Source organism: Rissa tridactyla, chromosome 1 (genome assembly GCF_028500815.1).
Source record: "Rissa tridactyla isolate bRisTri1 chromosome 1, bRisTri1.patW.cur.20221130, whole genome shotgun sequence".
NCBI classification, from domain to species: Eukaryota; Metazoa; Chordata; class Aves; order Charadriiformes; family Laridae; genus Rissa; species Rissa tridactyla.
In genome coordinates, this window is record NC_071466.1 from 7,700,480 (window position 1) to 7,714,827 (window position 14,348).

At 48.9% G+C, this 14,348-nt stretch overlaps 1 protein-coding gene across 2 annotated transcripts; it reads right to left on the reverse strand.

Annotated features, from left to right (window-relative positions):
- Positions 1–551: 551 nt before the first annotated feature.
- On the reverse strand, positions 552–12,939 carry KLHL35 (kelch like family member 35). 2 transcript variants are annotated; one of them, XM_054188898.1, is made up of 7 exons: positions 12,749–12,939; positions 9,531–10,421; positions 7,498–7,682; positions 6,508–6,626; positions 5,845–6,033; positions 4,997–5,179; positions 552–4,202 (listed from the first exon to the last, which is right to left on the reverse strand). In XM_054188898.1, the coding sequence occupies exons 2-7, from the start codon at positions 10,418–10,420 to the stop codon at positions 4,014–4,016; spliced, it is 1,755 nt and encodes a 584-aa protein (XP_054044873.1). In that variant the 5' UTR covers position 10,421; positions 12,749–12,939; the 3' UTR covers positions 552–4,013. The 2 variants fall into 2 exon arrangements, with proteins under 2 accessions (XP_054044873.1, XP_054044872.1); XM_054188897.1 differs by having other exon boundaries at positions 4,997–5,185.
- Between the last annotated feature and the right edge of the window lie 1,409 nt (positions 12,940–14,348).

Below are 14,348 nucleotides of genomic sequence, written 5' to 3' on the forward strand. Positions count from 1 at the left end.
ACCCCAGAATCACGTCTCTGCTAACACTGAAAACTATTTCGGCTGCTTCTCCACCACCAGATCCCTCTCTGTACGCTGCTCCACAGGATCCTTCTCTAGCTCTGGGTGGCATTTCTTTCTTGCCCAATCGCATCCCATCTCATTTGCCTTCATGAAGAAGGCTTTTTTTTTGACTAGGTAGCAAAGGCTACCAAGCAGTCCAGCTTGCTCTCTACAGCAGCCCTGTCTTCCAGGTTACTTATAATTCTTCTAGTTTGTGTGTCATGGACAAATGCTGTCTACACCATCCATGTGATTTGTTCCCAAAAAGCTTTTCCTCCCCTCTGGCTCCCATCCAAAATACAAACATACCCAAAACAACACAACTGCCAAGACAGGCAGCAAGGAAAATCCAAAAGGATGGAAGGAGGAAGGGATGGTTTCAGTACTACTTGGAAATGATTGACAGTCGCTCTTTTGGAGTGCAAAAAAAAAAAGTCATTTATTTTGTCTTTAAAAACTTAAATACATAAAGCTGAAACTACCTCACATGCTTTGCAGATGATCACTACTTTCTTCTACATCTTTAGCTATACAGAGCTCCCACAGCAAGTCTGTGTATTACTGCAAACACAGCAAGGAGGTGCTTTACCTGTGGTCTGAGAAAGGTCTTCTCAGAAACTGAAGGAGCGTGTAGTGGCAGACAGTTTCAGGCTTTGTATTCTTCTGCCACACCAAGGAAGAGCAGGAATCAGACAAGACAAATAATTTTTCATTTTCCCTAGAAATATTCTTTCCATCATGCTAAAAGAGGAGTAAAAGTTCCCTCACCCTTCAGCTGAGTTTGAATGATCCAGGCACCTTCTCCATGCTAACCTGGCCACGACCCCATGTAATAGTTAAAGGTATTATTCCCTGCAGACAAAAAACAACACCTTGGATTTCCTAATTGCTTAGATGGAGAATTCAGGTATCCCAGATAAAGGCTGGGACACCTCAAGGATGATGCTCCCAAAGCTCCTCTGATGCGCCATTAAAAAACATCTTTTTTGGAATGCCATGAAGAAATATGCACGAATGAAATGCCCGCAGCAAAAGCGGTTAGGAGTCTAGGCGAATATTTATTTCTAAAAAAACCCAAGTTAAATTCCTTCCTTAACAATCCCCCTGTACGCCCACAGCCCTTACAAAATACAAACATATTTCAGTGGTACAATGAATATCAGGACCAAGAACGAGGCAAACATTTTAGCACCTACGCCACAACCTCCACCACCATGTCACAGCTATTGCAACACACCACACATGTCAAAAGCACGTGGGAAAGCCGATGGGAACACCTTCCACCCTTTCGAGTGTGCTTATTTCTACAGGAATAAGGTGGGAAGTACAGCAAGAAACTCCCAAAAGTCATTAGGAAAAGAAGGAAAGAGAAGTTGTAAGTGCAACCGGAAAATTTCCTTTTTCGTATCAAGAGTATTGCTATGTCCAAATACATTACTATGCTCTTTTGAAGAACAAGAGCACAAAGATCTGCAAGCCACCAAGCAAGATATGCCTGTGTTCACAGCCCTATTCTATATACATTAGGCATAGAAGAAATCTGGCATGAGGACCATCCCTTTTGAAAGGCCTGATTCCTCATGCCGCTCACCACTCTCAGCCGAGCAGACTTTGCTCAATGCACACCCTGTCAAGCTCTGGGTGCACTCATACTCATTCTCTTGAAACATCAGCAGTGTTTTCCAAAGTGCAGGCCAAGAGGAGGGACATAACTAACGGGACAGTCTGGGGAGAATTAAAAACCTCCTTGGCCATCTGAATCATGAGGCGAGGTGGAGACACTGGGTCCCAAGCCACACACTTGGAAGCGGCGCCCATACCAAAGCAGTGAATTGCTTAAGGCACAGGGTATCAGTAAGAGAGGCAAAATTGGGGAGGAGATTTGAGGTCTTCAGAAAATCAGGACGTAGGAGGATAAAGGTCTCTCTGTCCCTGAAGGCCATCACAGCACGGGTTGATGGACTCACACTTTCTTTTGTGCCAATTTAACTAACTGAAGGAAAGGTGCCAGTTTCCCCTGAAATCTCCACCCCCATTAAAGACCCAACTGTGGATGCAATTTGATTGCAAATACAATTCCTTTTTACCAACATGAATTTCCTTTTCTCTCCTCATGGGCATAACCTACACCACCCCCTTTATATTGCTTGAAAGGGCACATTGTGCTACTTATGATCTGGTTAACATGTCTAACCCACATGCCCAGGCCTTAAGGAGAATTTGGGTCTGAGAACATCCAAATAGTGCACCTTGATCAGCAAAATGGCTATGATAGCCAGATAGCCATGAGACTTGCCAGATGTGACTATGAGGAGCACCAGGTACGTTTCATGCAATGAAACACCTTGCTCGTCGCTTGGGCAATGGAAGAGCACATATTTGCTCAAGAGAAGAGGAGATTAGTGTGCCCAGTAACAGCAAGTTTTGGTTCTTCGGCAGGGACCTCTTTTTGCCAAGTTTTACAGGTAAGCCTGACATCACCACAAAGAAGAAGTAAACTTCTCAGAGTTCACAGAAAACAGAAGTACTAAAGAGGACCGCATAAAAAACAGCTATGTGGGGGGAAGTAGGCAAACCCAGGAGATTTAAGATAATTAAAAGGCCCTGAAAATGGGAATATCCGGGCCAGTGGACATAGTTGTGTCCTCTGCTTCAGGAAGAAGTCATCATTGGGGCAAGGAAAGGAAGGTGCAGAGGAAACAGCAGCCAGCCAGCAGCTGCTGTAGAGGGTGCACCCTGCAATATATAAGTAACAGGAGTTTTTAAGAGACCCCACTCTACATTGGGCAGTAACTAAGTCCCTAATTGAACAACAGGAACATTTAAACGGACCCATCAGAAATTACCAGTTCCAGGAATGGACTAAAAAGACACTGATGCCAAAAAGCTATGGCTATTCTACCAAATCAAATGTGCTCAGGACCATTTCTAGACCTGAGACAACTGGCTTGGAGCAACACAGTCTGTGTAATCGAACACTCTCCCTCCAAATGAGCTGCACGTTCAGGCTCCCAGGGACTCTGTATTGAATCTGTTAAATATAGAGTTTATGTTAATGCTTGCTAGCATTCTCCAGAGCCAAAACGAGCCAGATGTGATTCTCTAGCTACCAACCATGCTTCATGTCCTCATGCCTGATTCCTATACATTAATATTCCCCTACCTCTGCTCTCCAAAGAGCAACTCTTGGCTACATGATCCACTTGTCCTCTCAAGGACCAGGACACAGTGAGACAGCAGTCCAACCACAAAACATGTATGAAAAGAGAAAGCACTCTGTACTTTAGGGGAATAGACCCTCATATAGCACGTGAAGAATGGAGTCAGAGCTTGGACTATTTAACCAGGCTTTTGGGGATTTAGTGGAGAAATTTTCTTGGGCTATCATCTTTGAAGTCTCAATCTCAGCTCTCCACTGTAACGGGACTAACTGTTCATGGACATTAATGACCATTTATGTCACCACCGCGGTTCGCCACAGGGTTCTACACAGCTAAATTCAGAAATATCAGATAGCTTTAGCTAAAGAATTGGATCCTGTAACCATCGTTGTTACTGCAACAGTCTTGGGCATCAGACAGCAGCAAATACATGTCCTTGCAGGACAATGAGCCTCTGTTGCCAACATAACAGAAAACCGTAATCTACAGCCAGGAAAACCTAAGTAAAGGTCAAATTTAGAGTTTGCAAGGGCTGCAAGGATACTTGAATCCTACTGTGGCAATATCTGTGATGCAGCTTCACACAGCCCAGCACCCTTTCATCCTCTAGCCTAGATCAGCATCAAAGCCATTGGCATCATCAGGCCAGGAGAAAACAAAGCAGAGGCTGCCCAGGGGCTGGCTGGAGCATGTCTTCATCAGTGGCGTATATTGCCCTTCCCTGCACAAAGGTGAGATGTCCGTCCACACGCTGGGTGGCCACTGTCTCAAGGGGAGGCTCTGGAAGTGGATGCCGTTGGAGCCCCGTGGTCATCTGTTCATGCGCTGCAGGATGGTCACACAGCCGTGATAACTGGTGCAGCGCTGCAGCGGCGGCTGCTGCTCCACAGTCCCCGTCACCGGGTCGAAAGTGAAGGCTTTGTCCGTGCCTTCCCCGTTCTCATCTCGGCCACCCAGGATGTAAATCTTCCCTCCACACACCGTCAGGCCACAGCTCTCCTGGAAAGCAGAAGAAGAGCTGAGGAGCAAGCCTCCAGCTTCAGGCAACGGGACTGAGCATGGGGGGAGTTGAGCCTGTTGCCCAGCAGAAGGGAGCAAAAGTAGGTAAGTGGTGTCTGGCTCTTGGGGTGCTGCAATGGCACCATTTCAGTAAGAGTTTAGGCACTTGTAATGCCTCCAGCCAACGATGGGCCTGTTGCTGTTTCTGGCAGCCTCCCAGACACAGCACAGACTCACAAGCACACGAAGAACCCAGAGACCCATCCAGCACCCCCATGTGAAAGCCCGTTATAAGAATCCAATAACACAGGTGTTTTAATTCAGATCAGGGCGATCTGTGTCCCATCATTCCTCTTCACTGTGCCACAACTCACATTGCAGCATGGCTTTGGACTACGAACTGTGATGACACTAAACCAAGGTACACAGCCACCATCGGTCTCTGTTCAGTCCACGGACCAGACTAGACCCAGTATAACCTTCACCCTGAAACACCTAGTGTGGAGAATATGTCCTCAACACCAGGGGTTCCACCCTACAGACCCACTCCTCTGGCATTAATACTAGCGTAGACCCCACCTTAGCAAGACAACTTGAATTTGCTGTGAGAGAGACATCCTCCAAGCAGTATGGACATGTAAGTTTGAGTTGCTTTGCGGAGGTCACATTCGCCTATTCAGAGCCAAACCCGCAATGTATTTTCTTTGCCTTCATTCTCAGCAAAGCTCAGATCACTCCTATTCTAGAGGGAGAGTGGGAAGGCTCAGAGCTTCTTTCCCAAACCTCTTCCTTACCAGAGGCCCAGGGAGGGTGGCCACTTCTTGCCAGCTGTCTTTCCTTGGATCGTAGCTGAAGATTTTACTGAGGAGTCCACCTACAACATAAATGATGTTGTCCAAGCAGACAGCACTGATGCACCTCTGGTAAAAAGGGGTCGGAGACAAGAGCGTCCACTTGTTGTCCTCTGGATTGTAGCACTGGACCTGGGAGGAGAAATGCAGCTATGGGAACATGGAAGTTACCGTATGTCCCTGCTTGGCTGAAGCTGCTATTCATTAGAAATAAAAGCACATGGGGACAGAAACAAGGATGGGAGCTTCAACATCCAGAGACCAGTGCAGTGAGCGAAGGGATGAGGGGTTCTAGCATTCCCTTTTGAATCCAAGTCTCCCAAACTACAAGCCCCCAGGGTGTCCCAGACAGCGCATGGTTAAGTGTTCAGAGATGGAGCTGAGCAGCTCAGGAGCTCTTCCTGCAGCTCAGGAGACCAGAAGCACCATGTATGGCTTGCAGAGGTCTCCTCCAGACAGTTACTACAGTTGCTACTTCTCTGAAGTGAATGCCCACAGCATCAGAGGTTTGCTCCTGTGGTGCCTCAGGGCTGACCAGGCTTCAGAGCAGAACAGGCTCCACTGAAACCACGCTTAATATACTGTCAGCTCCTCACACCTTCCCTCTCTGGTCCCTAAGTCTCATTGGCTTCCACTTAAATGTATGACTTCTCATCTTATTACAAGGGAGCTTTCATTAGTTTTCAAAAAAAAGGCACCCTTGTAGCTTAAGGACAATCCCATTTCCCTCCATGTTCCCATGTAAACCTTCTTTTTTAGGGCTCTGTCCATTCTTGATGGCCCAACAATACCTTGTCAGTGTTAGCAGTGTCATCCACAGCACCGCCCAGCACATAGAGCTTGTTCAGGCAGGAGACCACAGCAGCCGAGCTCACAGCTTGAGGCAGCGGGGCCAAGGTTGACCAGCTGTTGGAGAACGTGTCATAGCACTCCACGCTAGAGAGGCGGTAAAAACCATCAAAGCCTCCCACAGCGTAGATCTGCCACAAAAGGAGCAAAGCAAGCCGATTAGAAACTCACGGACTCACCTAACGGGCTACATTGTCACAGCGCACGTGAGGGAAGGCTAGGACTTTGTCGGAGAGACAGACATCAACCTTGGGGTTGGACCTTTAAAAGTCCCTTCCAACCCAAACCATTCTATGATTCCATGAAAGACCCCATGCTGTATAGCTTTCACCCAAAGACTTGACACAGCTATCTGCAGAAGTCTTGCACCATCCCATGGTAGATCTTATTGCTACAACTTCATTTGTGGCTGCTTCAGGTGGCAACGCACACCCGACTGAAACAATGATGTTTTGGTTATGTCCTAGTTGTTCTCCCACCAAAACCATCTCTAAATCACCCAGAAGACAAACACACGCTGACAGTTTCACGTTGTACTAGGCAGCAGGAGAAGTGGGGGGACAGTGCTCCACGTGGCTTCTTCCAAAATTCGGGCCATTGCTTACCTTACCCTGAAGTGTTGCCATTTTGTGCCTCCATCGGCCTTTCTGCAGACAAGCAACTTTGATCCAGACGTTCAGCTGGGAGTTCAACACCCAAACATCGTTGCTGCTGATGTGTCCTCCTGAAAAACAGAGGGATGGAGGGCTGCTGTAATCCCAAGGACAGCCCCATCACCTCATTACACCACAATATTGCATAGTTCCTCCATGCAATGGAACAAGTCGGGGTCGGTCTCTTCTCCCAAGGAACAGGCAATAGGACAAGAAGAAACAGCCTCAAGTTATACCAGGGGAGGTTTAGGATGGATATTAGGAAAAAATTCTTCACTGAAAAGGTTATCAAGCATTGGAAGAGGCTGCCCAGGGCAGTGGTGGAGTCGCCATCCCTGGAGGGATTTAAAAGCCAGGCAGACGTGGTGCTGAGGGACATGGGGTAGTGGTGGCTTTGTCAGTGTTAGGTTGATGGTTGGACTCAATGATCTGCAAGGTCCCTTCTAACCTGGACGATTCCATGATTCTATGATTCTAATTTAGGACGGAATATGGTTATTGGGTTATGGCCATGTAAACTCAGCTTCCCAAGGGAGATACTCTCTGGACTTCAAGGCGCTTGTTACACTGCCCCATCCTTTACATAGAACTCATCTGATCGGCATTACATTTTAAGTGAGGGACAGGCAGGATACTGATGTTTTAGGGAATCCTGTCTGACAGCACACACCAAAACCAGCTCATTCTACAGCTGAACACTTTTGACAGATGCCCAGCAGGAGGAAAAGTTTTTTTTTTTAATACTGCCATCCTCCCCCTTAAAGGTGAAATTGCTCCTTGGGACAGCAAAATCCAAATCATTTTATCAAGACATGACTTTGCTCCAAAGCTGGGATGCATGTGAATGAGTCCTAGTGAGCAGAACTAAGGAGGGGCTGTCCAAGCAGAGGTCGCGCCTTTCTTTGCAACCAGGAAGGTACCATCTAGTCCAGGATATCTCACCTGATATGTACACATCGTTCTTCAGTGTGCAGGCAGCAAACTCTGACTTGGTGTAGCCGGGCACGCTGGAGAGGGCTGTCCACTGCCTGCTCTTTGGGTGGTAGAGGTCCGTGAAGGGCAGCTTCAGAAGGCCTTTCTTATCACAGCCCCCAATGACAATGATGACTTCCGCCAGCTCCATGAACCTAGACCATGAAAGGCATGGATAATCCCCCAGGCCAGGCTACTCCTTTCCATCATCCCTCCCATCCTACCTAGGGCATTGGCAGCACAGTCCAATAGACAGAGCAGGGGCCCCTCCTGCATCAGCTACTGATTTTCTGGGCAAATCATTTCACCCCTGCACATTCAAATCAAAGACACCTCCCAGACTGGGTGGGAAGGGGTCCAAACTGCATAGGGAAAGAAAATGGGAACGACCTTTAAAAGTCCTTCGTGAGATTGCCTCCTGCCACTCACCACCTCCCCCCTTCCAGCACAAATCAAGCCTAATCCTCAAGGCACAGCCATGAGTGTGGAAAGCTGCTCCTGGCAGCCCGCCTGCAACAAGCTCTCTGCCTGGAGAGAGAAGTGTTTCCAGGAAATCTCTCTCTCTCCAACCCTAATAGCAGCGAGCAGACAAGACAGGCAGCAGGGGAAGGAGAAATCCTGCCAGCGAGTAGGTGGCAAGAGAGGAACAGCTCTGCGGGAGGGGAGAGGAAGGAAGAGGGTGAAAGAGGATTTGAAAGGCTTGGTCCAATCCTCAGCTCTGCCATGGCTTGTGCAGGCTGAGGCAATTCACTTAAGGCCAAAGCTGTAAAAGGAGGGAGGTAAAATGTGGATGGCTGGGGGGTGGGATTTATCCCCAGTGAATTTTAGCTGTTTACATCCTTGAGGAGGTCACCACAGACTCTGTTGTGGTATTCATCACAGAGAAGGTGTGTCAAATCATCTCTTCCACCTGACAGGCACATGCCCTGAATGCCAGGCTGGGACTTCTGAGATGTACGGGGGCAAGCTCCATTCTTCCGCCCAGGCTGTTCCACCACTGAGCAGCAAAAATGCCTGCACTTCTTGGTCTGAAGAGCAGGAGAGCACAAGAACCTGGCCCTGCAGTCCCGTGGTCATGGGTGTCCTCTGGGAAAGAATGGAGAGCCTTGCAAACCAACCCAGTTTGATATGGCCACCCACCCCAGAGCAGAGGTGTCCCTCAGCACTCTTACCAGCACACCCTAAGGGACCTGTGGGACCGTGAAGAAACAGGAGAGACACAAAATGTGGCTGATCAAATCCAGACTTCACAGTCACAAAAAGGTGCAGATTCACACAGAACCCCAACCCTAGAAATCTCTTTTTTTATTCCTCCTCCACTTTACACTGGCAGCTGCCTGGGTCAGCATCTCTTGATCTTCTTGCTGCTCATCAATAAATCAATGGAGGGGGAAAAAAATAAATAAAAAAGTAATATGAAAGTACCCAGGTAGCTACCTGGATAACAACTGCCTTTTTTTTCCCCTGGACATAAATTCCTCACCCTGCAGTAATGCTTTTGAGCTAGGCACAAAGTTGATGGCCAGGAGGACTGGGACTGATCCAAGCCTTCCTGCTAACAGATAGCTTGGAGAAGGTGGGAGAGAGACCAAAGAGGTGAAATGAGAACAGGCAGAGCTGAGAACAGAAAACACGTCTCAACCCAGTGCTCTACACATTGGTGAAAGCAGACAGAAATAGAGTTACGAACACCCGTTCTTGGTCATAGTCTGGATACGTCTGGATAGCATCATTGCACACCCAGAGCAGTGTGACTAGAGCACTTCTTGCCAACAAAGAAAAGTGCCACATGCATTAGTATAAACTTCAAAGGAAGTTTATAGGCAGGGCCAGGCAAACATCTCTAATGCCTTCATTTTGGGAACAGGGAGGCCAAAAAAGAAGCAATCAGAAGGGGGGAAAAAAAAAAAGGAAAGAAAGGAAAAACAATTCAAGAACTCCCCTCAAACTTTAAATCCATCAATGTAGGCCATGCCGGTCTAGGGAAGAAGACTGTGTTTTACCTTCTGGGCCTTGATCGCAAAGAGCTGACCTCATTCCCAAGGATGTAGTACTTGCGGGCCTCGTGCAGCAGAGGAATGCACTCCTTCGAGTCCTGGATGAGTCCATCCATTTCCACCTTCTCCAGGAAGTAGGTGGGGTCAAGCAGGGGCAGACGCACATGCTCAAGGAGGTCCTTCAAGGCTCCCTTCCTGGCTGGTATGTCATGCCGTACCCAGCGCATGACTGCTTCAAAGACCACTTCCTCCTTGGGGACCACCAGCTGCTCATCAGATAGATATTCAACCAGCTCCTTCACACCCATCTCCAAGAACTCTTCATGAGATGACACCTCCACAAAACACTCCAGCATGAACCTCTTGCTCTTTTCTGTCAGAGATGCAATGGAGAATGAATCAGCAAACTTCATGATGCCCAAACAGTTGCATGGGTGAAGCTGGCCTTCAAGGAAGGTGACACAAGCATCTCTGAGCTTGGAGATCTGCAGCAAGTCAGACAGTTCCAAGATGCTTTCAACGTTGTCCTCCTGAATTATAATGTTCCCCCCATACATATAATCAAGAAGAAGAGACATCGTGGAAGCGGAAATCTTTTGAATATTAATGATATCCTGGTGGCCTTCCTTGAGATTGCCACCAAACATGGCCTGGAAATAGGTGCTGTTGGCTGACAAAGTGGCACGGTGACAGGGAAATTCTTGTCCATCAATTAATAGCACCACGTCTGTGAAGATACCGCTCTGCCGGTAGGAGTTCAGCGTCTGGAGGATTTGCTCAGCGTGGCAGGACCCGCTGCAGAGCTTCATGTGCAGCTTTTCTTTGCTCGGGTCCCGCGTTGCATTTTCCAGGCTGCTTGTCCTGAAACTTGATTCTTCTTTCATCATTCGATGCATCCTGGTTGGGAAGCAGGGAAGTAGACAAGAGAACAGCACTCTATTAAAATATCTGACTGCAATGTCCAACACCATCATGGTTTCTGCATCCCTCAGTGCCATGAGGAAGTAAATATTCCAGCCAAAATGGATATTTCCAATCCAACCCCATCCCAGTAGACCAACTTCTGCTTTTAGGAGGTGTTTCTTCTAAGGCAGTTGCCTTGCCCAGCCTATGCTGCACTAGCACCTTGACACCTTTTCCTTTCTTTCTGACATCTCGCAGCTCTTATTAACTGGTTTCCCCATCCTCTCAAATGGAAGTACGGTACAGCCCAGATGGAAGAAATGCAATATTTTGACTTTTTCTATCCACCGCGTTTCCCCAGATGTCTTATTCCAGGCAAAAATCCAGAGGTAAGGGCGTGAGACCAAGATTTGCCACAGGTAGCTATGACGTGACCTGCTCAAAAGCAGGGGAAACATCTATATCTGATCTACCTTTCTGCTAGATTTGTTCTCCGGATGATTTTAAATCTTTTCTAAAGGACTTCATAAAGCCATTGCAATGAAGCACAGCAGACTTCTTTCATTTGAGCTCTAATGGTTCACACCACTCTGAGCCTGAGCAGCAGGACTCATCCCTGCAGGGCAGGGAAAGTCGTGTGCTCAGCCTGGAGGGGGCAAATAGCTGTACACCCAAAAGGGTGATCCCTGCTCAAGTGAGGGGGAGGCAGCCAGATCATCTGTAAAGAGTAATCCCTGGGAAGAAGGGCCTCTGCCCGCAGAGTGGGGGTCTGTAAAGCAGGGGACCATCGTGGCATTGAAATAGTGACAAGAATCAACTATCTGACAACAGTGAGAGAATTACAGACCCCAGACCCTCAATTTCTGTCTCCACCAACCTAGACACACTAACAGGTTGGCTCTGCCCCATTTCCTCCGCTTCTCCACAAAAGCCCACCCTGACCCATCACTGTTGCACAGACCCAGATGCTGGGGGACAGAGCAAGGAGGGGATGGAGCCTGGGTCTCCCGACGCTTGCCCAACTGCTCTCTCCAGCTGGATGTTAAATAAAAGGGGCACAGCAATGCCACCACCAGTGTTTTGAAACCAGGACAGAGTCAGCACCACTCTACTTGAGTGGGTGTGCCAGCGAGGGCCATCAGCAGAGAACTCCTGATCACAGCTTCAACCATGGCCATGCAGGTTTTAGATTGCTTTTCTGAGGCTCTGTAACAGCAAGGAGCCCATCTGGGGGAGGGGGTTCACAGTCTGCTCTTAAGGGCCCCCTAAGTCAGGTTGTGGAGCATCTCACCACAAGCCTCTGGCAGGAGCACAAGTCCCCATTGGGGTAACAAGTTACCAGACATCAGTGGCTTTGTGGTGTCCACACACGCCCCTGAAAGAATCTTCGAGGAGGATTACATTGAATTTCTCATGAGTCAAAAAATCCCTGCTTTGATTCTAATCCTTCTTCTCTCTTCCTACACCTGCACCACCTGGACAGCCATCACACCTGACCACAGCCCCCAGAGGTGCTCAGATTCTCCCATGCCCCAGAGGACATCAGGGTAGCTGTGTGTAGGACAACCAAATCTGATCCTGAGGATCTTCAACCCGCCACCCCGAGAAAGTGTCACCGTATCCCTTTGTGCCTCCAGAATCCCCCAGCAGTGGGGAAAACACCTCTGCCTGTGCCACAGGGGAGCTGCAGAGACCTAAAGGAGCAGTGAAGCAGCATAACAAGCCCTAACTAAATATCTAAGAAATCCTGCAGGAGTTTGTGAAGGCTCTAAACACCCTGAATGCCACTGATGGGTGCTCAGGGCTGTGTACAGACGGGAACCGCTGTCAGTCCGTCCAAAGTGTTTTAGAGAAGTTCTGACAAAGGCAGCTCTCGAGAGACGCCTTTGCAAAGAGCACGGCTGACTCCACGTTTTCCCGATACACGCAGCTCCAGCCCAGACAAACACATCCCTATCCCCGCATCTCTCCCTCATCTGCACACATTTCCGAGCCATCAGGGACACGTACAGCTCTGCACGGCTCACTGCTGGGAAGAAACAGCTCAGACTGACCTCCTTATGAAGAGACACCCCCCTCTCGCCTTCATCCCCAATTGATCCAAAAGCCCTTCCCCAGCTCACATCCCTCCTGTCTACCCATGAAACAAATGATGTCAACGCCAAAGAAAGAGTGGGCTTGCCCCATTGCCCTCACCCATGCACACTCCTCTCTGGGTCACGCTCTCCAGCCAAGTACCATACAGCAGAAAACACTGCATTAATTATTTTTTTTTTTTGGTCAAGCCTACCCAGCTGCTAAAGCAAGAAGTCCAGCCTTACCTGGCCCACAGGTTGTGTTCTCCAGGTGGGACCTAGAAAAGACTCAACTTCCCTCTGGGAGAGCTCCCATCCACGTCGGGACTCTGCACGGAGACAGGTCCCCTCCGCAAAGCACGCTCAGCCCTTCTGCGGCAGCGCTTGGGGAAGCACAAAAGCAACCCCTTTATCCTCATTGCCGGAGAGGTGGGGGAGAAATCTGCTTTTGTTTCTCCTGAATGACATGCCAGAGAGCTACAGGGCATTAGCCATGCAGCTGTCAATAACAGCCAGCCAGGGAGGAGCCAGGAACCAGGGAAAACCCATCGCAGCTCAGAGAAAAATATATCACACCAGGACAGCTTAAGAGGGCCGAGCCATCTGGAGAGCAAATTGAGGTCCAGGTGGAACGATTCATTTGATAGAGACTCTGTCTCGCTGGAAACCACACTAAAGCCGATAAATAAAACACAGCTCTGTGAGCAAAAAGACGCCCAGAGCAGGAAGGGACTGGGTCAGGGAGGGGCTGCAGTCCCCCTCATTAACGTGTGATAATTAGGTAATTAGGTCCTTGAGGATGATGAGGACAGAAGGGGAGGTTTGCCCCGTGTGGCTTTCTGCACCCTCCCCTCCAACTCGATCCCAGTTGTTGGCTGAATTTTTAAATGCTCGTAGCAGGGATCAAAGCAGCCCTGGGGAAGCTCCACGAAGTAACCCTTGTGCTGAAGGTTGTCAAAGCCCCTAATGTGACGCAGCCAGCCTTCCCTCCCTTGCCCAGCATCGCTTTGAACAACTCACAGTATTTCAGACTCAACAGAAAAGAAGTATTAATAATAACCAGACCCCAAATGTTGTCATCGTGGAGAAATTGCACTTCTGTGGGGCACCACAGCTGCGTTTGCTGGCTGGTTCCTTTCTGCTCCTCTCCCATCGCTGGGATGCAGGGCACAAGCTGGCATCCTGCTTGCTCCCAACATTTGCATATGAATCACTGCCAACCTGGAAGGGACTGCGGTTTCCCAGCCTGCACAGTGGCGAGGGAAGGTTGGGGGATTTGCTCTTCAGACATTCCACCCTGATGGAGTCGGCACTGCCAGGCTGCACTGACCAGGGTTGCAACCATGGCTGCACATGGATGGAGCTAGAGATGACCAGGAGTGGACAAATGACAGCACAGCACCGATCCTGCCCTGTGGGGCACAGCAAAAAGGTCTCCAGAGTGTTGGAAACTCCTCAGTAAGGTCGCAAACCTATCATCTCCTGGCGACCATAAAGCATGGGGCTACCAACCTTCTCAAAAACCAACCCCAGCTTCAAGCCATGAGTATAGATGGGGGGGAACAGCTACTAAAGGTTGTAAATACACAAAGTGATCACAGTGAGGTGGCTTTGCAGGGTGCAGCTGTTCCTGTGCCCACACCAAGCCACCTATTGAGCAGATTTCTACAGAGAGACTGCACTGCACTTGGCCCTGGATCTCTCCATGTGTTGCTAACTTGCCCCAGAGTGTCTGTCACCATGCAAAGGCTGCGCTACAATCTACGCTTGTGGCGTTTCTCCATGAAACGGGGTATTAAATAACCCATAGAGCTGCAAAAGGATGAGGAGGTGTTTGAAAGGGGTG